Source organism: Protomyctophum parallelum (assembly GCF_964188405.1).
Source record: "Protomyctophum parallelum genome assembly, chromosome: 12".
Classification (NCBI taxonomy): Eukaryota; Metazoa; Chordata; class Actinopteri; order Myctophiformes; family Myctophidae; genus Protomyctophum; species Protomyctophum parallelum.
In genome coordinates this window covers 29,879,452-29,903,859 of record NC_139712.1, presented here as the reverse complement: position 1 = coordinate 29,903,859, position 24,408 = coordinate 29,879,452, and the positions used below count along the sequence as shown (strand labels likewise).

Sequence of the window (24,408 nt, the reverse complement as noted above, 5' to 3'; positions counted from 1 at the left end):
CTGAGAGTGTACAAACGACACATTTCTATCAACGAGTCAGATTCCCGCCCCCAACGCCCGTTGTTGGTGAATAAATAAATGACGGCACCAACAGACACTCACCGACCATTACGGCGACCAGCAGCCCCGTCACCCTCTGCTCCTTCACTTCCTGGATGCGCGGCTTGTCGCCGGGGGCGACGGCCTTGCTCATGACGGTGAGGGCGTTGGCGTGCGTGACGGAGCGCACCGTGGCGGCCGCCATCCAGGGCAGGCCGAATAGGGCACAGGTTCCTCCCAACACCACGATGAGCATCAGGTCCAGGTGGAACCCGGATCCCTTCACCAGCATCCTCTCCTTCTTACTCACTATCAGACTGGAGGGGGTGGAGGGAGAGAGGCGGGGGGGGAGAGAGAGAGAGATTGGTTACATGAGGGAAAGTCTAAATACAGTGCTTAACTTATTACATTTACAAGGACCCCCAAATTGATATAATTTCTGTCTGGAAGAAATCACCTTCATTTTTGAGGTTTCAGATTATTGTCTCCACCAGGCCGAAGGCAAGGGGAGAGAGTATGTTTTGCACTCTGTCCGTGTGTGAGTCCGTCCGTCCGTCCGCGCGCGCGTGCGTGTGTGTGTCCGTCCGTCTGTTACCAGCTAATCTCCGGCACCGTTAACCCGGTCGGTGCCAAATTGTGCACACACACTCCCTGGATGCAAACGATGAACCTCTGCCCTAAATTTTCCAGAACAGCCTGTAAAAGTGCCACAATAGGCCTACTTTTTACCGTGGCCTCATTCAGGGCTCTGGGCAGCCACAGCAGGGGACAACCTTCTAAGCCATGTCGAAGGCTGTGAGACATTTCCAGTCTGCATCAAACAATCCAATATTGGGATGGTTTGTCCTCCATAATCCCCCATGCCCCTGCTCTCGTATTGCCTCCTGCAGGGACGGGAGAGAGCTCGCTGTCGTGCACTCAACGTCTCTTTAGCACTCACAGTCACAGACCTGATTTGGAGAATTCACACAGAGACTGTGGCAAATAAGGCGAGACAGGAGGCCTACTTTTGATCTTACTCCTCCAGATTCTGTCCAAAACTCCTGCAAATCTCTATAGTCATGTGTTCAAGACGGATCCGTCCGATATTTCATATTCCATCCTAATTGGCTTTCAAAGTTTGCAGGATTGGCCTGTTTTGAACAAAAAGCCTCAAATCGCAATTTACGTGAAATCTTTCACAGACTTTCCTAATAGGTTGAGGAACATGTCCCACCCTTTTCACATTGGCCTGTTACAGCGCTACCAACAGGTGGATTTTTGCAAAACACATTTTTGGAACAAAAAATGGCACCCTTTTCACATTGGCCTATTATAGCGCCACCATGAGGCCACAACCTGAACTGGCCTGGTGGAGACCTGTGCCCCGAGGGGCACTTTATCTGGTTATTCTTTTCACATAAATCAATGCTATTGAACACCCATTAAATCTCTGTTGGCTATTTATTTTTTTACCAATTTAAAGTATTAAAACGAGCTTCGACAAAATCCTCCTAATTTGAGCTGGATGTTTTTTTCATTTCCTGAAAAATTAACATTTGGAATTAGGTGGTTTATTCCATACAGCAAAATATACAGTACAGTATATTTGGCCACGGAGCCACCTCAGAAAATGTTATTAAACATCTTTCAAACACTTTCAAAGATTTTTCACTAGCAGAAGTGTACTCCTCGCACCCAACATTCCTTGCCGACAAGGCGTCTCAGCCCGTAGGACCATGTGCAAAGGCAATCATCAGGCTCCCCGAGCCTGGCTTCCCTCATGCCAAACACGGGCCAATTGTGTTTGTAATACAGGCACTCAACAAAGCCGGTGTGCACCACTGTGGATCCGGACGCCCCGGCGCCAAAAGGTGTGGCGTCGTAAACTCACGTGGTGATCTGTGTCTCCATGAAGATGAGAATGAACACCAGCAGAGCGGGCAGCACACATCCGAACATCATCCAGATGGGGAACGCTCCGTCAGAGCCCAGGGGACTGATCACCCAGCCACGCTTCTCTGGAGTGGTCACGGAGAAGCCACTGGGAATGCTCAGTTTCTGGACAGACCAGAGGAGAGAGACACACATGAGTTAATACTATGGTGAATAGTGGTGACTCACACGCTGTAAATGCAGTATATCGTTGCCGTCGGGCAGAAACCGCCAATCTCCATAATCTAACTTTGAAATTAATGCTTTACTTATCATACATCTACAGTGTTACACAAAAGCATCAACAGTAGCAGATCTACAAGGTTGAAACAGTGCCAATAGACAGGTTTTGAGCTCGTGGATAAGCTACTTTTGCATTTGCATCAGTAACAGTAACACTTTTGGACATTCTGTATGAATTTCCCCCCCCGACAGAGCTGTTCTACCTGTAGAGTCTCACCTGTGTGAAGGTGTCTTTTAGGCTGTAGTCCACCAGCACCATGATGAGTATGGCGATGGGTACTCCAAAATCACCAATGATCCTACGGAACTGAACAACACAATATGTTTACTTTTATCCCAACTGCAGGCTACTTGTATGAATGCCAATCATATCAGTCTATGCTCACAATAGAGTATCGAAATCCTGACGTCACTCCGTTATCGCCTGCGTGGCGGTTTTCTATTCAAAATGCCATATGGTCAGACTCATCTATAATCACGTCAGATAAGAACTGTGTTCCAAAACATTAACAAATCAGACTGTAAATTCTGTCGGGTATGTGACTGCGTCTTTATGCTATTGAGTTTAATTTGATAACACGTCTGTGTTTGGAGAACACCAATTTGTACTTTTTCACCGTCAGTTAATGCAATGGTATTTTCAATTGAAAGAATGTATCGCGTGACCGAGGGGGATAGCGACAGTGATGTCAGACTTCAGTTCTCTACTAAGTACAAGCTTGTTTTCTTCCATCCAGTACTTCCACTTGGTGCAACTGCTATAATTTATTAAAGCACTTTCAATATACAGGGCATTGCATGTAGCCTGGTAAAACACTCCAGCCACGGAAATAATCAATATCAATGTCATATGATATCAGGTCTGCTGAATGAAAGTGAAATTGAATTCCACGATCGGGAGGGCTTACCAGGCTAGAATTTTATGCACATCCATTCAAGGCTTTAGATTAGACTAAGCTCTGGCATAAAATGACAATGATAAATATTAGTATTACATATGGCTGGACATGCCAATTTTGCTTCTGTTCAGCAACAATGGGCATTTGTCGCTCAATCAATAATGGAGGGTCCTGGCCTGGGCCGTGGCTCAGTGGTCCAGGCACCTTGGCCGGTAACCCAAGTCTGGCAGTGTGCCGCAGGTTCGACTCCCAATCCCGACAGCCTTTACTGCATGTCACCCCCCCCCCCCACGCCCCCATCTCTCTCCACAAAAAAAAACCAACACTTTGAAACATTTGAAAAGCTTCAGCTATATTAATGACATATGCCCAAAACAAGGACGCCATATCAAAAGTGCATAATTGCCGCAATGTTGTCAGTCATAAAAACAAAGTCAAGTAATGTCTCTAGTCTGTTCTTTACCCTTCCGGGGAAGAAGGCGCTGTTCTTGAACTTGCGGAGGTAGAAGGCGATGAGGAACGTGCCGGCCATGAGCACCAGAGACAGCAGTGCGGTGTTGGGCTCCCCGGTGTTCTCTGCCACGACGGGGATGCTGCCGTTGCCTAGCAGCAACTCTGTGATGTTCCCCGTCAGTGTGTCTTCGTCAGTGCCATTGTCCATGTGGGGACAACGCTTCAGAGGGAACTCCTTGAAGATCTGCCCGGCAACAACAAAGTGATCAAACAAAGATCGCACACAGACACACAAAGTATGTGTACGACCACACGGACAAATGGCCTGCACTGTACATACAGTAATGCATAAAAGTCACATTAAAGCACAGCTTTCCTTTACCTGATGGCACAGTAATGCACATAAGTCACATTAAACTGCACAGCTTTGCACAGCTTTCCTTTACCTGATGGCACAGTAATGCATATAAGTCACATTAAACTGCACAGCTTTCCTTTACCTGATGGCACAGTAATGCACATAAGTCACATTAAAGCACAGCTTTCCTTTACCTGATGGCACAGTAATGCACATAAGTCACATTAAAGCACAGCTTTCCTTTACCTGATGGCACAGTAATGCACATAAGTCACATTAAACTGCACAGCTAAGCACAACTTTCCTAATGGCACACATACAAAGCAAAATGTTTTGCTTTGTTTTTTTCTTAATAAAGTCTGTTCCTAGTGTTCCCATGTAAAGCGCTTTGGGTATTTAGAAAAGCGCTATATAAATTTGAACATACTGTAACAGTGTCACACACGATTACTTTAGAGAAAGAATAGAACTGGCACATCTACTGGACGGCAGGTGCAGGACCAGCAGTGGATATTGGGCCATTATATACAAAATATAGAAGTCTGCACAGTGGAACTTTGTAAAGCTCCTCCAGGCTTCATTATAGATTAACGATTCGACACAGTCCTCATCAGAATGAGGAACAGACAATTACGTTAACACAGCCTCCAAGTTGGCATTCATCACACTTATATACTGTAAAAGGGCGTACTACATTAACCCATTCTGACCTGAGATCAAATTCATACGAGGTTTCCGCCGGACACACACTGGTCTGATGAACCCATTCTGACCTGAGATCAGATTCTAAAAATATCAGTCGTTCTTCGATTTTTTCAAAAATAGCAGACCTACAAGCTCGTATCGCGCCACTCGGTGGCGCTATATGAGCTTGTAGATCTGCTATTTTTCAATAGCTAAAGCATAACATGATGCTGACACCAAAATGGGTGCCCGGTCAGAATGGGTTAACAATGGAGATATAAATAATAAATAGAGATTATAGTTAATCGCTTATATCTTATCGCTTATATCTAAAAGTAGCAACATGCTTATTTTGACCCCAGGATTTGAAGGAGTTTTACCGTCATTCCATAATAGTACAGAATGAAATGTGTTTACCCTGGAGCGCATCTGTCACTTTAGCTTTTAACCACTTTTTATACTTTAGCTATTGAAAAATGGTTGATATACAAGCTCAGATATACAAGCTTGTAGATCAGAGTTTTTTGAAAAATGTGTGTGTGTGTGTGTGTGTGTGTGTGTGTGTGTGTGTGGCATTGTTTCTCAACATGCACAGGAAAGTGTATGTGATCTAAAGCAGGGGTTCTCAGTGTCACCAGAGTCATCTATTTTTTAAATAAAATATCGACATTGCCAAAATGTTTGGGTATTTATTATTTTCAGATGGGGGTCAACGGCCAAATACACATTCGTTTAGGGGTCCTTGACATGAAAAAAGTTTGAGAACCACTGCCCTAGGATGATTAAATCAACCACTGTATGTTATCAACCGTCATTGTGGCATTTCCATGTTTGCTAAACCACCACCACTTTGGGTGTGGTTCTATTCCCTCTATTGACTGACACCAGGAACAATATAGGCTACTGTAAGCATTGATGACGGTAGATACACACCTGATACAACACAGGGCCCCATAGCTCAGTGGTTAGAGCACTGGTCTTGTAAACCAGGGGTCGCGAGTTCAATTCTCGCTGGGGCCTATCAGCTTTTTAACCAGAGTTGATGAAAGCTCCACACCGCATGCACGCACGCGCGCACAGTCGCGCATACACACGCACACACAAAACCGTTAATGGGTTAGTGTTTTATATAACCGCCCAACCAAAAGGTGATAGTTATCTCAAGTGTGTGCAGCAGCCCTCCTACCCTGGCCAGCTTGATGAAGGTCTCGCAGATGAAGATGAGGGAGATGAGGAAGGAGAAAATCTCCTGGGTGAAGCGAGAGACGAAGCGCACCAGGAAGCTGCCCTCGAACGCCACCATGACCACCACGATGATGATCAGCCAGAAGCCGATCCACACGCGGCCCGTCAGGTACTCGATGTCGTTCCCTTTGCAGAACTGTAACAGACAGAATAGAATACAATTTATCTCGTAACCGGATGTTATGCGGGAGGCAGAATATATATATATACTTTCTGGCCTCGACAGCCCATAGATCCAAACCGAAATGTTTTATCTGCAGCCTCTACAGAAAGATTGAATTTGTTTCATAACATGTCTATGGTGAATTTCTAATAAAGAAAATATGTATAATGTATAATAAAAATATATTATACATAGGTTATGAACTACTTTCTGTCAAGAAAGGACACTTTGAGACCCACTGGCTGTTTCCAGTCAGCCAACACGCACAAAAGCAGCACGCTTGACTCTGTTCGACCAGAATGGAACATCATCGCTAACACCTGTGAAGGAACTAGCCTTTTAAGCCTAGAACTAGGAAAAGGAAGTAGGGAAGGGGCCCCAAGTTCTTTCCAAAATGGCCATTGGATTGTGGTTTTGCCAGAGATCCATCAACTCACCGAGTAGAAGGCCTCCTCAAACACCAGCAGAGGTCCAGAGAAGCCCACGATGAGCAGTGGCTGAGCGCCCAGCAGACAGAAGATGATGCCCTGCACCGCCGTGGAGACGATCAGTTCTGACACACCGATGAGCCCCTCCGTCTTCTCACCTAACACACACACACAAACCCATTCAGGACGGGAACCCCTTTTGGTGTTTTAAGCATTATAGGTTATACTTTAGCTATTGAAAAATAGCAGATCTACAAGCTCATTCGCAGCACTCGGATCTGCCATTTTTTAAAAAGTACTACTTTTCTACTACTCACCAAGCAGGCCTCCGAACGTGATTGCCGGGGAGAGAGCGGCGAAGTAGATGAAGATGACGGCGGCCATGCACTGGGCGTTCAGGGCGTCCTTGAAGTCACTGACGTAGAGAGGGTATCGGCGGCGCACGTCTCTGATCAGCCCGCCGAACGGCCGTCCCGTCCTCGCCAGGGGGTCGTCCTTTTTAGAAGGCTGAAGAAGAGCTTCTGTGGGGGGCAGGGGGGGGGGGGGGAATGTATTATGGCAGGGGTCGTCAACAGGGGGTCCTCAGAGTTACATGTTTGGGGTCCTTTTACTGTCTACGCACCACCCACACTGTTTTTAAGTTGCTTGATTCAGTATACAAACTTCAAATTCACAGTTTTAACCATGATAGATTAATTGGAAACACCCGTCCTTTGTTCTGGTGACTGATGTTGAGGGGGGGCCGTGGTTTTTCAAATTACTTTTTTAATTTATTTTGTATAATTCTTTTTTTTTTGCAAAATGAAAAATAAAAAAATAAGTAGAAAAAGTTATTTTAGTAATTATAGAAAAAAACAGGCGCCCCCCCAAGGACGCGTGTTTTCAATGAATCAACGGTTAATGGTTAAACTAGGTGGTGGATGATGAATGATGATGATAAGCCAAAGGTGTGTCGTACCTTTGTCCTCCAGACTCTTGGGCTCCTGGGCCAGCAGTTTGGCGCCCTGCTCCTCCCGCTTGCGGAGCATCTCCTTCTGGAAGCGCGCCACAGAGCGGAGCAGCTCGTCGCCGCCCATCTCGGAGGGAGGCAGCACGATGCTGCAGTCCAGGAAGCTGTTGATGGCGTTGAGCAGGTCCTGTCTGTCGTCCGCCATGTAGGCCGCCTCGTGGAAGTGCTGCAACGAGCCACACACACACACACACACACACACACACACACACACACACACACACACACACACACACACACACACACACACACACACAAGAGAATGATCGTCTCAGCAGAGCATTGGGAGGCAGGCAGCGGATGCCTTGGACAGCTGAAGATAAAGTGGCTTTTGAGAGAACGTGACATTGAATCAGCGATTCCCAAACTGTGGGGCCATGGTTATAAATGACCCGTTTCATTGTTGCCGTCGGTGCAGAAACCCCTTATCCCCCATATTCTAACTTTTGGGATTACAATAAAAAATATATAGCGAGACTAGACCAACAGCGACCATATACAATTATTGTAGTGTTGATATTGAATAAAACAACATCAACTAAAGCAAATTTTGTTTTAGTCGTAGGGTCAGAAATAGTCAAGATATTTAGTCTTAGTTATCATAGCTTAGTTTTTATGAAACAGTACTCATACTTTCGTCATAGTTTTAGCCAACAACATAAACACTAGTATCTTATCTGCCCCACTATGTTCGGCACCAGGACCTCAGCCACCCTCACCTTGTCGGACATGAGCGTGGAGATGGAGCGTCCTATCTGGTGGTAGTCCATGTTGCTACTGGGGGGTCCCAGCAGCACGAAGATGAACCTGCAGGGCACCGGGACCTCCAGGACAGAGTCCAGCTCCACCGCCTCCTGCAGCCGCACGAACGCCATGGTGGGCTGCTCCAGGAAGTCAACGCTGCCTGAGAACAACCCCAAGAACACCAGTTAGCAATGGTTTAAATTACAAAACACTATATCTATCTATCTATCTATCTATCATCTAGTATCTATCTATCTATAATTTACAAAACATCTAAACAAAAGCTAAACAATGTTCCTTTCCTGCAATTAATAAATCAATGCATTTTGCATTTACCCATCTACTGTATCAAATTGACGGCTACAATAACCTTCAGAGAAAATATTTTTTTTTTACCACATTCAGAAAAAGTATCTGGTGATGACCCCCCGAAATAACCCCCCGAGGGGTCACGACCCACAGGTTGAAAAACCCTTCACTATACAGTATGCAGGATTACTCCAATTTAATGACATGGTATTTCTCGCGGGGAAAAATAAAATGTCACAAAGGGGGACCACTGGACCAGTGGAATAAAAACTCACCCACGAGGACCACCGTGGCCTCAGCGTTCTCGGGGATCTTCTCCAGGAGTTTCAGCTCATGTTTGGACTTGGAGCGATGCATGCCCGAGCCTGCTGCTGGAGTGGACTAAAATACAAGCACAACATGGGAGGAAACCAAACTATGGAATCATGTGCATCATGGACTGGTGCTTTATGTCAGGGGTTCTCAACTTCTTTGGCTGGGGACCCCCGGAAATGCTGCCTTTGGCCATGTCTCGCGACCCCCGCCCCGCCCCCCTCCTCACCACCAATCAGCACTCATCATGCTTAAGTTTTAAATATATTGGTTCCTTTACACCACTGGTTCCCAAACACTGGGTCAGGACCGTCTATGGTCAGGACCCATTTGTTGCTCCCGGACATTTTATGTATCGATCCGTATATTATTAGTTTCTTACATTGTTTTTTTTTTTTTTTTTTTTTTTTACATAACGTAACAACCAAATTCAATGTTTTTTTCAGTAATTTCATGAAGAAATCAAAGGAACATCAAAGAAATTCCATAAATTAGAAAACAAATGTATAAGCAGTAGTGAAAATAGCCGATCTACAAGCTTACAACTTGTTATGAGCTTGTAGATTTGAACTAGTTTGGGTCCCGGGCAAACGTCTCATTTCTCTTTTGGGTCTCGAGCTAAAAAACGTTTGGGAACCACTGCTTTAGACCATTGGACATGACGTTTTTTCTCATCAGACCCAGTAAGCCAGTAAGGCTCGAAACGTCACATCTAATGGTGTAACAGAACCAATGAATGTTAAACTTTGGAGCATGTGTGTGTGTGTGTGTGTGTGACACAGACAATATTGTTTTTGGATTCCGACCTCTGCTAAGGACCTGGTTTTTAGTGAGTGGAAGTGCAAATTTCATCGTTTGTTTCAGTCATCTATGACACCCCTGTTGACTTCCATTATAAAAAAGCTATAACTTATGTGAAAATAAATGAGTGGAGGTACGTCTGTGGCCTACTTGTGTGTGTGTGTGTGCCGGTGAACGGTTTGAGAGAGATTAGCTCTGGACACACAGGCAGACACAGACCCTTATAGACATGAATGTTGCACTCAGCTTTCGTTCCGACGACCGCATGGGGCCTCACCTGCAGCTCGTGCTTCTCGACGTCGATGCGCGTGATGTCTGACTCCACCGCGATGGTGGTGGTGCCCATCAGGGGGTCCGTGACGGAGGGCTCCGTCTGATGGATGTGGTTGGCGCTGTGGTGGTGGGCCATGAGGCTGCCCAGGCTGGCAGCAGAGATGTTCCTGGGGAACGGGCTGGTGTACTCCTTCTCATCGCTCGGGTGACTGAGGGGACGAGAGGAGAGGAGAGGAGGGGAGGGGAGGGAGAGAGGGACAGGCAGTGGGTGAGTAAGGGCCGATTCATACTGCTATATTACCACTGTTTCTGCACTGTAGTGCCGAAATGGTTTCGGCTCGTCAGAAATGTTCAGTAGCACCGAAGAGCCGACTTTAGGACGGTACCCCCCCCCCTCAAATGACGTCACATTGTAGGCTCTACAGCGCCGAACCGACTTTTATTCGGCTCTAAAATAGGAGTATGAATCGGCCCTTAGTGTTGTAAGAGCCAAAGTAGAAATTCTTTGTGTGTATGAGTTGAATACATGTAAATAACTTAACACATTTGCGGAGTACTGGAGTAATTTGGTAAAGAGCGCCCCCTAAAGTTGATGCAGATATTTATGCTAGAGTTCTCAATCTCTGCCCGAACCCGACTCTACCCGACATTTTCAGGTAGGGCCCAAAATGCACGATAATTAGTCGAGCCGGGCTGAGCCTCGGGCTCTGTGATTATTATTTTAATTGTATTTTTTATTTTTATTTTATTATAATAAAAAGAACAATTATGTTGTTTGTGTAATGTATTTATGAAGAGGGCTGAGCTGGTGAATGTTGGCGATTAACTTTTACAGTTTAGGCTACTATGCTATGTGACCGGACTGCATGGTGGAGGAGGAGGCAGCAGCAGCGCATCAGAGAAGTGACAATAGAACGGTGGTTCTTGAACTTGCTACCGCTGTCTGGCCTCTGGTTTGCGAACCAAATGAGTTGCTTAGTGCTCAGCATCAAAGTATATAACTTAAGTTAACTTGCCATATGCTTAAATGTTTAATAAGACCATCGATTCATCCGCAATAGCTCGTTTTGGAAACGTCTGGGCTTAACGAGACACTGCTGTCTCGTTGAACCCAGCTGGGTGAATAACCTAAATTACCTAATCAACGTCACCACGGTAAATGCTCCATATAACTATGAAAGCGTTAATGTTAATGTTCACTGCATACACGTAATATATAGTTAAATGACCAAGCAATGTTACAGTCCACTGTAGGCTACAGCCATTTAGTTTACAAATCGTAGCGCTGTACAGCAATTTAATTTCCCCATCGTAGCGCCTCATTGTGTGCCCAAAAGAACAGATCTGCAAGCTGTCGACACGCAATCGAGTGGCATGTTGATTGTTTGTATGTCTGTTCTTTTGGTTATGCAACGCACATTACGTATGGCATGTGGGTTTGCGATGCAATGATTAATGTAAACTATATAGGCCTAGTAGATTATAGCCAAGTTGACAGTTGTTATAATATTGTATAGCTCTGTTCGGGACTGTTGCACAACGTTAGCAAACGGTGAATGATGAAAATGTTGCACTTTGTTAACAGGGACAGACTATAGTATTGAACATATTAACTGTGTCACATCAGAGGATCGCTACTACTACTTCAAAGATGTTTACTCACCCCTGGAAAACTCTGGAAACCAAACATTATCAGCCAATTAACATCAGTTGCATAAATCCTTTATTTCGGCGATTAGTCCGTTCACACTCGCCTCAATAACATTTGAACCACAGCGCAAGTCGCCGCGGCCATTGAGGCATTTTTCTTTTTCCTTTTTTAAACTTTTTCGGGTTTTCGGGCCTAACATTATGGTAATTTCTAGGGTCGGGCCGAGCCTCGGGCCGACCCAGTTAGGGTAGGGTACGGCTGTTATTAGAACAGAAGACAAACTGTGGTTGTACAAGGAATTGTGTGTGTATCTTTTATACTGAGCTGGATTAATCGGTAAAAGCACCTAAACGTCATCTTTGCCTTGTGGAGTCTGTGAGTAGTGCGGTCCAGTTTCTACCAAATGGATGTGCAAATACAGTAAACCCAACCTGTATATACGTGTCATATAAGCCTGCAGCAAGCTAGTGAAAGTGAATTCAGACTTATGGAAAGTTATGCCACTTGTGCCTTGCACCTCAGTAAACAGCCAGATTATGTGCCTTCTAGCCTCGGTACCAGGCTTTCATTTTTGTTGGTGCAAAAATTGAAAGCCTGGAGGAACGCATTGGCCGCTCTGGTCTAAAAGTGGGAGTCAACCCTTCCGGGTGGGCGTCGCTCCAAATTATGTGACGTAGCGCTGCACTAGGGGGAGAGGAGGGGCCGGGGGTGACGGACAGATCGATGAGATCCAATCAGGGCGTGCGCAAATCTCAGCCGTGACCCGCCCCTCTAGACCAGAAACCTAACACGTTAGCTCAGGCTATGTGCCTTCTAACAAACAAAAGTGTAGTTGGACATGGACAAATGCGCTTGTGCCATATGCTTTAGAGACCATGCACTAGTTAAACAACTAGTCGACTAGTAAACTAGGCAACTAGTCAACTAGTAAAAATGACCAGAAGTGAATGTCCTACCACGCACCATAAATTGCTTGAATAGGGTCCTTAGTCTTGTTCGTCGATACACTGACACGACAACGCGTATTCAGGTCGGAGTCACCACCCCCAGGGTAAGTTGTGATTTGCTCTCGTTCACTGCAATGCAATTTGCGGCATTTCCAAAACAATATTGCGCAGAGTAGCGATTATCAAACGTATTTGCAATGCCATACGTTGAAAGATCTGTTGCCCGTGGACAATGCACGTTACTGTACCTCCGCAAGTTAGATATTATCGGCATAGATGTTTGTTCGTATGTGATTAAGGATTGGAAAAAGTTGCATTCGCAGCCATAGAAAATTCTGCCCAGGGTAAAAAACCGGATGTGACGTTTTTGGGCGTTCCTGTCTTGCTCCGTGTCAGTGTATGATTATCATTTCCATCAATAAACCAAGCTATGAAAAGTGAAACTTGCAACCGCTGGTCACCTGTGTTTGAGCAGCAGAGCTCTCAGGACGTTGGCACGGTCCTCAGCCTTGATCTGGTCGGAGATGATCATCTGCTCCACCACCTGGTGGGCGATGCCAGGCAGGGTCTTCTGCTCCAGGTCCAACAGCACGGCGCCTGAGGAGGAGCAGCATCACAGCGGGCTCAGAGCAGGACGCATGGGAGTCATTGGGAGAGCCTATGAGCTCCTGTAGCACACTGGTTCTCAAGACCCAAAAGAGAAATTGTACTTTGCTTGTAGATCTGATATTTTTAGTACTTCTTTTTACCAGCGGCTTGAAAAGCGCTGGTCTATGAATACCCATGAAAACTTCACGACAGGTCGACATGCTAGTCATACTGACGTGTAGTTCTGTAGTTCTCTCTCTTGATCACACACACACACACACACACACACACACACACACACACACACACACACACACACACACACACACACACACACACACACACACACACACACACACACACACACACACACACACACACACACACACACACACACACACACACACACACACACACACACACACACACACACACACACACACCTCTCACCGTGTGAGATGGTCTTGCGTAGTTCCAGCAAGCTGCGGAAGGACAGCGAGGCTACGTGGGGCTTCCCCCAGCGGTCGGTCTCCTCCTCCACGTCCTCCTCAAACTTGATCCAGCGGGCCGTCTCCTTCCACTGCATCTCCTGGTTCTTGTCCATGATCAGCTCGTTCAGCTCCACGAACACCTGGGACAGAACATGACGTGGTGAGGGGAGAGATGTTGAGGCGTAATGGGACGACGCCGTGGGAGAAAACACCATGCAGGTCCACTCCAGCGGCTGCTTAAATATTAAGTTATTCAACTGTGACGTCAAACCAAAAAAAAACGGCAGATCATTTTGTGTCAGTTGTGTTAAGCTGGATTTGATAGCAGTGTCACTGTACCTGTACATCTTACCGGTGAGACCAAATCACACGTTAAAGGAGTATTTCATCCAAAACAAATTACTTATTTTCTAGCAATTACACACCCCATGAAGCCTTGAATTAGTGGATTTTGTCGCATTCATAAGCCAATAATTTCACTCATTGACTGCCACCTAGTGGTGGCTTAGGTACTGCGCCTGTGCCATGTATAGTAAGTAAACGGGAGGAGCCCTTATGTTGAAAGGGCTTTTGGCCGGAAACCGCCGATTCAGGAAGTAACATCCGCTATTTAACAATTAGCTGCTCGTCGACAAAAAAGCGCAATGTTCGGAGGTCTTTGCTGATTATCCGATGGTCTAGAATAGATGGAAACATTGGTGCTTTCTAGAGCAAGAATGGCATAATTTTAGCTCGCTAGCATTGACGCCATTTATTTAGCATTAAACATGGACGGCCAAAGCAGGATGTGGGTCCAGCATGTGCAGCATTGAAATGGCCTCGGCAGTCTGAGGTTGGCTGTGCGTCCAGCAGGTGGCAGTATAAGTGTTAACTCACTCTGTGCCACGTGACGCCTGGGACATTGTTATTGAGCGGCCGAGTCTCCGGTAGTCTTCTACAGAGTCTGCTACTGACCACAGACAGTCATTAAAATATTGTCTCAGGAATGCAAGAAAAAAACACGAATTCAAGGCTTCATGGGTGTAATTGCTAGAAAATAAGCAATATCTTTTTTGGGGTGAACTACTCCTTGAAATGTTAACACACAGTTGACATGCTCACTGTACCCGCAGCATACTTACTGTACCTGTAGAGTGATGCAAGTCAGCCATTGGAGTCACATCACCCTGTCATTGTTACGATTTTGGGGAAATGTAGCAAAAGCTAGCATTAAAAAAAATGTATAACAAACTGCCATATTCACTTTGTCCACCAGGTGAGACTTCCACTGAGCAGAGCAACAGATGGGTAGAAACCCCATGCTGATCAATCAGCCGTTAAAAGGACACAACTCCAGACAAACAACGCCACCACAAAAGCCTACTGTACAAAACGGCATCAAGCCCTAACTAAAGCACTAAATGTGCAAATGTACAGCCTCACATCACATCAGCCATGCCTGCTGTGATAAAAAAAAACAAAACAACACACACACACACACACACACACACTCAGGCACTCCTCACAAGACCTCAAACCTGGCTTTATGAGTCCCTCACCTTCTGGCGGGGAGCCATGTGACTATAGAAGTCCAGGTCTATGGCCTCTGGCCGCGAGGCTGAGCGGTACCAAATCACCGGTAACGGCTGGAGCGGAAGAGGAATGGACTCAAACACAAACACTAGCAGCACACACACACACACACACACACCTGACAGGGACTTGTTGATTACCTGTCATGCTGGGGGCTTGTCGTCCGTGTGTGTGTGTGTGTGTGTGTGTGTATTGCCATATCTGCTTATTATAAGCAACTTTGGGCTTCTTTTTCCTGTAAAGTTCACAATTGTGAACTTCTAGATCGGCACTTTACAAATAGCCAATGTATACAGTATTCAGGTTTAAAGTGTGGCCTATTAGTAGTTGCTTCTTTTGGGCTCGTTTTCATAGACCTGGTTCCTTATCTCTCGCACAAAATCTGGCAACACTGGTGTCCGTGTGTATATCTGCGTGTACGTCCGTGCGCGTGCGTAAATAAAACATGGCTCCCTCTCTCAGGAGCTCCCCGTATCTGATTACGTGAGTGCCTCTCTTCCCCCTTTCTTTCCACCAAGGAAAGAAGTCAATTCATTAATTTTGAATTGTGCCCCATCCCCGTCTCATTCACAAAAGAGATGTGAGCGGTATAACGAAGGGAAAACCTTTGCCAGTTACACTGAAAAAACTATTGTTTTCTGACAGACACCACAGCCTTGAAGCATAACATAACATAAGATTCTAAATACATATACATACACCTACTACTGTGAAGAAATACAAACTGAGATAGCTGTAGATTACTGACATCTTATTCAACAACAACAAAATATTCTAAGACAAGTTTTGGGCTGAGTGACTAAAGCTATGGTGGTCCGTGGCTCAAACGCAGAATAAATAATGGACCTCGACATGAAAAGGGTTGAAAACCACTGTTCACCCTCACTTGCACACATGCATTTCACAAGCCCTTGCTACTTGGAAATCATTATTTTCTTTCGTTATTTTTCCATTTCTTTGTTTTCATTGTTTTTGTTTTATATGTTGTTAGCATCTTATCTGTATGATTACGTTATCAAATTATTGACGTACACTGTCTTGTATGCAAGTCTGTCTAGTGTTGTCCTTGTGTATGTCAGAAAACCCTCAAAATAGGCCTGTGTTACAAACAAACAAATCAGTCGGGCAAACTGACTGATATGGACATGAGCTCCATATCAGCTGACAATGGAAAAAGTACAAATTCATCCATATTGTTTCATCATATATATATATTATATATATATCTTGTAACCAAACAGCGTAACTCAATATCATAAAGGACACACATATCTGACAGAATCAACAAGCTGATATGTGTGTATGTGTGTGTGTGTGGGGGGGGGGGGTTACAGGGAAGTAACAGGGACATACTTTCACCACAGTGAATGTAGTCCTGAAACTGCACAAAATGATAAAATGTGTTATGTTCTTTATAATGAATAATTATATCATAACTAGAGCGGAGCCCGTTGGGCTCTGGCCTACTTGAAACGATGCAAGTTGGAAATGAATGCCCCACCCAGTTATTATGTCCGTGTCCCTGTTATATGGAGTTCTTGGTCAGGCATGCCCAAATATGGATGTCAGAACACCATTGTGATGTCAGAACAGGGAAGCTCCACTGTATGGAGATCCAGGGGGTGATCAGGTGTGATCAATAAGGCTAATTTGGGCCGTGTCCAGAGCCGGGGCAGAGGCTTTTGTGCTGGCTCTGCACAAGCGGCTATCCAACAGACTCGACACCGCACTGCAGTCCCTGCGGTGGTGTGGAACGCGTGTGTCAAATTTGAAGTCGGTGGGGCGAACGCTGTTCAAGTTACATGGATTACAGACGTACATACTGTACACACGTACAGAGACTTGGTGCATATAGAAGATAGATGTGGTGGTGGGGATTCTCACCTCATGTGGGGTGCGGTCCTGCTTGCGGGTGCGGACGCTCGGCTCCTTGTGCTCCTTGTGGTCTTTGCCCGTGTGCACCACTTGGCCCTTGGTGCTCTTCCTGACCAGGTGCCTCCGCACCCCGGGGACATCTTCAAAACGATGGCCTGGAAGAGAAAGGCCACAACACAGCGTTCACTGGGGGGCACGGTCACAGCGTTCACTGGGGGGCACGGTGGCACAGTCGCTAGTGCTGTTGCCTCACAGTTACAGGTAGAAGGTCCTGGGTTGGATTCCCGCTGGGGACGCCGTGACATCAGTGCCCATACCTGAGGCGGGGTTGGCGAAAGGGCCTTTCTGTGTGGAGTTTGCATGTTCCCCCCATGTCCCCTAGGGTAGGTACCTTCACAAAAAACATGCAGTAATCCAGGTCTCTAAACTACCTCCCCCTGGCCAGCCTGATGGAGGGGAAAGGAACTGGTCGGAATAACGTGTTCCTTCCACGCGCTACGTCCAGCCGGGGAAATTCTCCCCTGACAGGTGAAAAGAAGCAGCCCTACATAGCATACCACATCTAGGCTGTAAACCACTAAAACCGGGAACGCCCGAATGTCATTTTTTATGTTGCTAAATGTTTTTGAATATTTTTTATTTTTTATTTTCGGAGAACATAGAAGTCGTTTTTAAGAATCAGCCTCAGGTCTAAATGGGCTCATCAACAGCTATCCCAATTTAACTAGTGTGGCGACAGTCAACACTCGTCACTTACAGACACGCTTGGCTCACATGCAAAAAACAAAAAAACAAACTAAATAAAAACATTGTGTGAATGCACAAATATATCAAAAGACGTCATCCAAGCAACGGCGAACAGAGCTGGACATCCCGAGTGTCCACAAATGGGCAGGACTTTCAACAGTGGCACAGTTTAGCACCTGCAGACCTCAGCCTGCCTCACTTGACCCGACAGATCAAATCTCAGTCCTCCAAAAAGGTCATGTGAAGGCTGGGTGGCTCTGGCCATTGTTCCTGTATACCCCCAGTAGGGAGTATAGGGTTACTGTATGCTGGCAGCACACAAAGCACAGAGACACGGACCACAGTATAGGGTTACTGTACGCTGGCAGCGCACAAAGCACAGAGACACAGCTCACAGGTCACAGACAAGAGACCTGTACGGCAGGGAGTACAGTACACTGTGGGATCCTTGGTCGGAAACCGCTTAAAAACACATTAACTGCCATGTATTCATTTTTAATTCCTCCGCTACCGCCAGTGTTTTTCAGTGCAACCACTCCCTTACGGAGCTATGTGTGTGGGTAGCTGGCTGGCTGGCTGGGTGCCTGGCTGGGTATGAGCACGAAAACAGCATGGTTGTTTTTCACCACCTGTGCAGTGTGCGCAACCTAACGCACATACAAACACACACGCACATATTAACTGTATATATGATGCTTTTGGGTTTGCCAGTACAGTACAGTGACAGTACAGTAGAGGGTACAGTGTTATGAGCTAACTGCATGGAGGAAAGCCACAACAGGAAAGCCACAACAAAACAGTGATTGAACCACACACAGAACGTCGGGGCACGAACGCAAACAACGTCCGCGAGGTTGTGACACAGAAACATACACGTTACTAAAATAATAATAATATGGGGGGAAAAACAGAGAACGTGCAGAACTCTGTCAATGTTGCCTGCACTGCAACGGCCACAAGGTTTATGACAGAGAAACATACACGTTACTAAAATCATAACATAAGGGGAAACAAAGAGAAACAAAAAGAGAGACAACGGAGACAGCGCCTCTTTCACCTGACAAATATCACTATGTGATCATTTCTTTATTTTTTTCCTTCCCAATAAATTAACCCCCTACTTGATCAAACACATCAAAGTATCAAAAGTAACAGTTATACAAGGTCAAAACACGGCTCGAAGTGACACGTTTTGAGCTTGTCAGTTCAATTTGAATCCTGAAAAGTAAGGTTTTGGACATCTAAGATTTGTCCAAGAGAATATTTATTATGACTAGGAAATAAAAGAAGCTACAGAGGAATGACTAGATGGCGCACAGCTTGGTTCTCCCCCATTTGAGATAAAATCTACACGCTCATAACGTATTCTGAGATCCGGCTCTTTGCAAGACAACACCGTGCGATAGGGAAATCTCTAGGTACTACTACTGCATCTCTCTGTGTACGCGCAGTCACACACTACTTATTAGCTTCCTTCCCTTTTGTTTCACTGCCCCTAATGACTTCAGGTATTGACACGGCCTCGGCTGACAATTTAATTACACTGGCCTGTCTGCCGCTCCGCTCTCTCTGATAAGCTGCTTCTCCCCACAGAGGAGTCTGCCCCCTGACGTAAATCACCCTGCCCATGGGCACCACATGCTGGGTTACAGGGACCAGGGAGGGACGTCACAGGGCCAGTGCGGTGGGGGCAGCCATGAAGGGACTCACGGTTGTTGTTAAAGCTCGGCTTAGCCAGAGCTGGGGTTTTGTTTTGTTTTTTGGTTCACAAGCGGATGATTTAGAGTCAAGCAGCAATATTATATTTGTCAGAAATCTAAATCTTAGAGAACTTCGCTGCTGTGTGCCTTCGTAGGGCAGAAATGCATATCGTCTCTGTCGGGTGGAAACCTCATGTATGTGAAAAAAAATCATGTTACTTTTCAGGATTAAAATAAAATAAAAATAGCAGATCTACAATCTCAAAACTAGCTTGCGGATCTGCTATTTTCAGGTTTTCTCCCCGACAGCAACAATATACAGGACATCATGTTAAAAACAGAGCTTAGGGACACACTAAAACCCTGGTGGGTGAAGGGTGACATGAAAAGGTTCCACAGAGTCGTTCCGTAGTCAATAAAAAGTACTCACTCTTTATTCCGTCCAGGTCGGCCGAGGCCAGCGTCTGCGCCTCGGTCTCGTCGGTGGGGATGCGCTGGTACTTGGCCTGCTCGGCGCCCGTCATGTTGCCCGTCCGTCGGCGGTCCTGCAGGTCGTAGCTGCGGCTGGCGGAGGACGCCCGGGCCAGCGGCGGGTGGCCCGGCTGGGTGCTGGTGCTGCTGCTGGGGAAGACCGGGCTGGGAGACTCAGAGGAAAGCACCCTTCTGTTTGAAGGAGAAAATAAATGTATAAGAATGAGGCCAAAGCTGAACCTTGTTTAGCATGGAGAGATCATTAACCCGAGATCAGATTCTAAACATGTCTTCTACATCCTGACAGTTTTCTGAAAAAGCTATGTTTCTATGTCAGTCGTTCTTCGATTTTTCAAAAATAGCAGACCTACAAGCTCGTAGCGCGCCACTCGGTGGCGCGCTATGAGCTTGTAGATCTGCTATTTTTCAATAGCTAAAGCACAACATAATGCTAACACCCAAAGGGGTTCACGCCCAAAATGGGATAAGGACTATGTTACTACGCTAAAAGGTGATTTCCTTTTAATGACCCAACACGTTGGAAACAAAAAGAAAATGGTATGAAGCCCATAATGTGGGCGTGTTCACTCAATGAAGTCGTCCGCTAAGATTAATTCTCTGTTGAATCATCGTAAACTTACCTTCCCTTTGACTGTCAGATCTCCCAATATAGAGGCCGACAAACACAGAAAACTGGGCTTGTACGGGAAAAGGTTTCACACCGCAGACAAAAATGGAATCGGCTTTTGAATAGACTCTCCCTCCAGCTGATATCAGGAAAACTTGTGCCAAATCCTCTGTGATAAGAGCATCTCCAAAGAGAGTGGAAATAAGGAAAGGGTGTACGTGAGGTTTATCGCCACCCGCCCCGAGACAAAATACAGCAACTTATGTTTGGTGGAAGAGTAAATGTCATAGGCGGAGCCTTAACCCAATAGAACCGGGAAAGCATGTGTCGTTTTAGATTTTTGCATTGGCCATTAAGAAAATAGCAGATGTACAAGCTTGTGACGCCACTGCGAGCTTGTACATCTGCTATTTTCTTCTTCTTTTTTAATCTCAAAAAGCATGAGAACCAACTGATTTCCAAGGCATTTGTTGAAAGAATCAGCCTCAGGTCTTCATGGGTTAAGTGGGTGAGGTGTACTGTGTTTTCCAGAAGACAGGTGATGTATGGCCCTGTGAGGGGACGTTATTTGCGCCCATCAGAACAGGCCCACCCATCGGGGGGTCCAGATGCCTGGAACATGGTAACGTACAGTGTGTTGCCCCAGTGGCCAGTAAGGAAAACTGCTGGTGTATCTAAAGCCGGCCAAAGCAGGGGATTTCAACCCCGTTTCATTTCAAGGTCCTTTATTTATTCAGAAATTGAGTTGATGAGATTTATGAGATTTAGCCTCTCAGACCCAAGACTTGGAACATTTTGTCGTCGTTGGATAATATTGTGTCCACAATTCCATGCTGTATTAATATTGATGTGGTACCCTAGAGAGATGATAACAGGCAAACAATCAAAATAACAATAATTGTACATAATTGTGTAATGTGTAGACTACTTGTAAATTAAGTAATGCAGATGTTTAACAATTTAACTCTTGAGACCACTGGTCTAAAGTCTCAGTTGCACTTAGTTGCGTGCCGGTGTCGTGCTCAGTAAACAGCAGATCTACAAGCTCTCGAACGTCACGAACATGACGCGTTGTGAGCTTGTGTATCTGCTATTTATGGCAGGCAACACCGAACGTGCAACCAAGTATAAATCAGGCTCATGTCTAATCAGGACTGTGTCACAGAGAGAGGTACCGTGAGAACATCTCTGGGGACGTGATGAAGACATGCCTTATGCAACCGTCACAGCGTGGCATTAGAACCATTACAAGGCCAGTAGAGAGAGGCCTCTGGATGTGTCCATGTCTCTGTCATGCCACTAAAAACGGAGCACGTAACTTTGGGAAAGTGTCATAGTAGCTTGTTTACAACTGAAACGGACTTCCTGTTCATAACTTCCTCTTCAAAATAAGAGCCACGTGTAATGATTAGTCAACTCTAGTATTTATTTTTAAGTCTACTTACAGGACATTAACATCACATCCGAGTTCCTTTTGAATGCCTGTCAGATTTCTCTACATAACTGTCTCAGCTGTTGGTGCATTAATTAAGATTCGAGCGCTAACCCTAACGAGCGAAGGTTCAAACCCTGAATGTTCGGGGACAGCCTTATTGGCCATAGCAGAAATCATTTATATCGGATATCATCCAGAAATTTCATATCGCCCATCCCTACTAAAAACAATCAGCATCACTGCCAAACAATAGACACATGCGCCGTTTGTCCAGGTGACAATTATTTATTTTTGTGCAATTTTAACAGTTTAGAAAAACCTTCGCACACCTAGAATAAAACCGTTTAAGAACAGGTGTGTAGGCAAACAAGCTGCACATCAATAATAAAAATAATACGCCTGCAGCCCTGCACACTGCCGAACAGGAGCAGATTTATTTAAAGAAGACGCGTCGTTTTGGTCACTGATGACGACCTTCAGGCATGAGCAATTCTTTAACAAAATGTTCTAAAAATAGCAGATCTCATGATCTTGCGTTGTGAGCCTGTAGATGAGCTACTTCCGCTATGAATATGCAGGTGTGCCTTGAAATGTACAAAGTATAGTTTGACTCACTCTGTTGAGGTTGCGTCATCGGTATCGGCGCCCTCACCGGACTGTGGCACGATGTCCAGCTCCCGGGCCGGCTGGGGGCTTTCCGAGCTGGACTTGGCCACATGGACATCCTCATCAGAGACAAAGAACTGTTGGAGGACCCCCCCCCCAAAAAAAAACACATGAGTACAGTACTATTGAAGAAGAACTGTTTCTGACAAAGAAAGCTGTGTTCATTGATGAGTCATTGTGCGAAGCATCACATGTTAACAGATGGGAGTCTCAAGGAAAACTTCACTTCTGTTTTTCGGTTTAAATTATCTGAAATTATCTGCAATTCTGTGTCCCGTGTTCTGTGAAGGGTAAAATCTGTTTTTAATATATTGTTTCAATATCAAAATCACACCCACAAATTGTTGTGGTGAATCAGCTTGGGGAACCCAATTTTGGTCAGATACCCATCCAACACTCGGTCTTGACTCACTCGCCCCCCCCCCCCCACCCCCTCGGACTGGCTTTAGATCAGGGGTGGGCAACTTTGACGATGGCGATGGCCAATATATTTCCACATTCACTCCAGAGGGGCCACGTTGCATATTACTGACTATATTTGAATTGAAAACCTAAATAATGTTTTGCTATTTTTCAATTGAAATCCTGAAAAGTAACCTTTTTATTGAATTTCAAATGCATTTAGTTATAGTTATGTTAACTTTATGAACTGTCAACATAACTACATTGGACACAAAAAGACAATAACATTTTAATACTGGTCAGCTGAAATCAATACTATATCAGTATTCTGATATTAACATGCGGGACGCATTAAGTGAAGGTGGGGGCTGCATGTGGCCCCCGGGCCGCCAGTTGCCCACCCCTGCTTTAGATGGACAATAATCTCAGTGTAAGGTAAAACCAACTGATGAATGATTAAGGCCACACTGCAATATTCATGGAGGAAAAATATGTCTTTAGCCCAATGCACTGTATACTACAGTAAGTGAGCAGCATAGGGTCAACTAGTGGTGACCATGTCATCTCCGTAACCGTATTCTTCTGACCACTCACCCACAACAATTAAACACGATCTATTTAATAGTTATAGCCAGTCTTTTCAATATACTAGTTTTAGTCATACGAATTATTTTAGTTTTAGTATAAGATTTTAGTCGACTAAATCTATAGTCGATTTAGTCGACTAAAATGTATTTTAGATGGTGTCGCAATCCCCGCTTTGTGGATCTGCTACGGAAAATAGCCGATCCATCTCAGAGACGCGTTGTGAGCTTGTAGATCAGCTATTTTCACCCATGCGCAGCCAAGCATAAAATGACTCATCTTAGTTCTACTCAAGCTCTTCCCAACTAATCCCTATTCCCTACCTAACATTTTAGTCTAGTTTTTATTTGTTGATGAAATTGTCAGTGTATTTAGTCATAGTCATAGTTGTTACAGTATATAATTAAGTATTTACAAAATGAAAATGTAATCGCCAAATTAAAATGAGTTGCAGCACACTTGTACTAGGATATTAGTAACTTGTTTCTAAATAGTTCTAGTGCGCAGGCTCTACTAGATTAATTATCAAGTGCATGCATTCATTTTTACTGTAGTTACAAAAAATAACGGTTTTGATTGAGCGGAATAGCACACGTTTCTCAGTAGGAATTTACAGGTAACTAAATCTAAGAAATTCCTCGGTTATGAAATTATTAGTTTGAAGATAGTTACGAAGATCTTAGTGACTCCATTCTCTTAAGTTTGTGTGTCTTATAGTAGTAATGTATTAACTAATAGCTAGTGCAACCAAGTCCTGTGCTACAGGACAAATGCAG

At 45.1% G+C, this 24,408-nt stretch overlaps 2 protein-coding genes across 4 annotated transcripts in view; one reads left to right on the top strand and one right to left on the bottom strand.

The window, feature by feature from the left end:
* The window catches only part of slc4a2b (solute carrier family 4 member 2b), a 72,037-nt gene that overhangs the window by 6,567 nt on the left and 41,062 nt on the right, over positions 1 to 24,408 (bottom strand). Inside the window, exons 6-22 of one of the 3 annotated variants that reach the window (XM_083778117.1) lie at positions 22,595 to 22,722; positions 19,876 to 20,108; positions 17,008 to 17,153; positions 15,090 to 15,176; positions 13,511 to 13,691; positions 12,934 to 13,069; positions 9,879 to 10,083; positions 8,764 to 8,869; positions 8,155 to 8,339; positions 7,385 to 7,601; positions 6,744 to 6,947; positions 6,436 to 6,584; positions 5,777 to 5,971; positions 3,559 to 3,792; positions 2,414 to 2,503; positions 1,913 to 2,079; positions 103 to 356 (exon numbers count right to left, since the gene is read on the bottom strand). In XM_083778117.1, the coding sequence (XP_083634243.1) occupies positions 103 to 356; positions 1,913 to 2,079; positions 2,414 to 2,503; positions 3,559 to 3,792; positions 5,777 to 5,971; positions 6,436 to 6,584; positions 6,744 to 6,947; positions 7,385 to 7,601; positions 8,155 to 8,339; positions 8,764 to 8,869; positions 9,879 to 10,083; positions 12,934 to 13,069; positions 13,511 to 13,691; positions 15,090 to 15,176; positions 17,008 to 17,153; positions 19,876 to 20,108; positions 22,595 to 22,722 (2,917 nt within the window). Of the gene's footprint in view, positions 1 to 102; positions 357 to 1,912; positions 2,080 to 2,413; positions 2,504 to 3,558; positions 3,793 to 5,776; positions 5,972 to 6,435; positions 6,585 to 6,743; positions 6,948 to 7,384; positions 7,602 to 8,154; positions 8,340 to 8,763; positions 8,870 to 9,878; positions 10,084 to 12,933; positions 13,070 to 13,510; positions 13,692 to 14,672; positions 14,718 to 15,089; positions 15,177 to 17,007; positions 17,154 to 19,875; positions 20,109 to 22,594; positions 22,723 to 24,408 lie in introns of all 3 variants that reach the window. The other 2 variants (XM_083778118.1, XM_083778119.1) reach the window with 2 other exon arrangements.
* Positions 23,525 to 24,408, top strand: part of chpf2 (chondroitin polymerizing factor 2) — a 131,243-nt gene continuing 130,359 nt past the window's right edge. The window contains exon 1 of the mRNA XM_083778127.1: positions 23,525 to 23,540. The gene's annotated coding sequence lies outside the window, so the exon portion shown is untranslated. The remainder of the gene's footprint in view (positions 23,541 to 24,408) is intronic.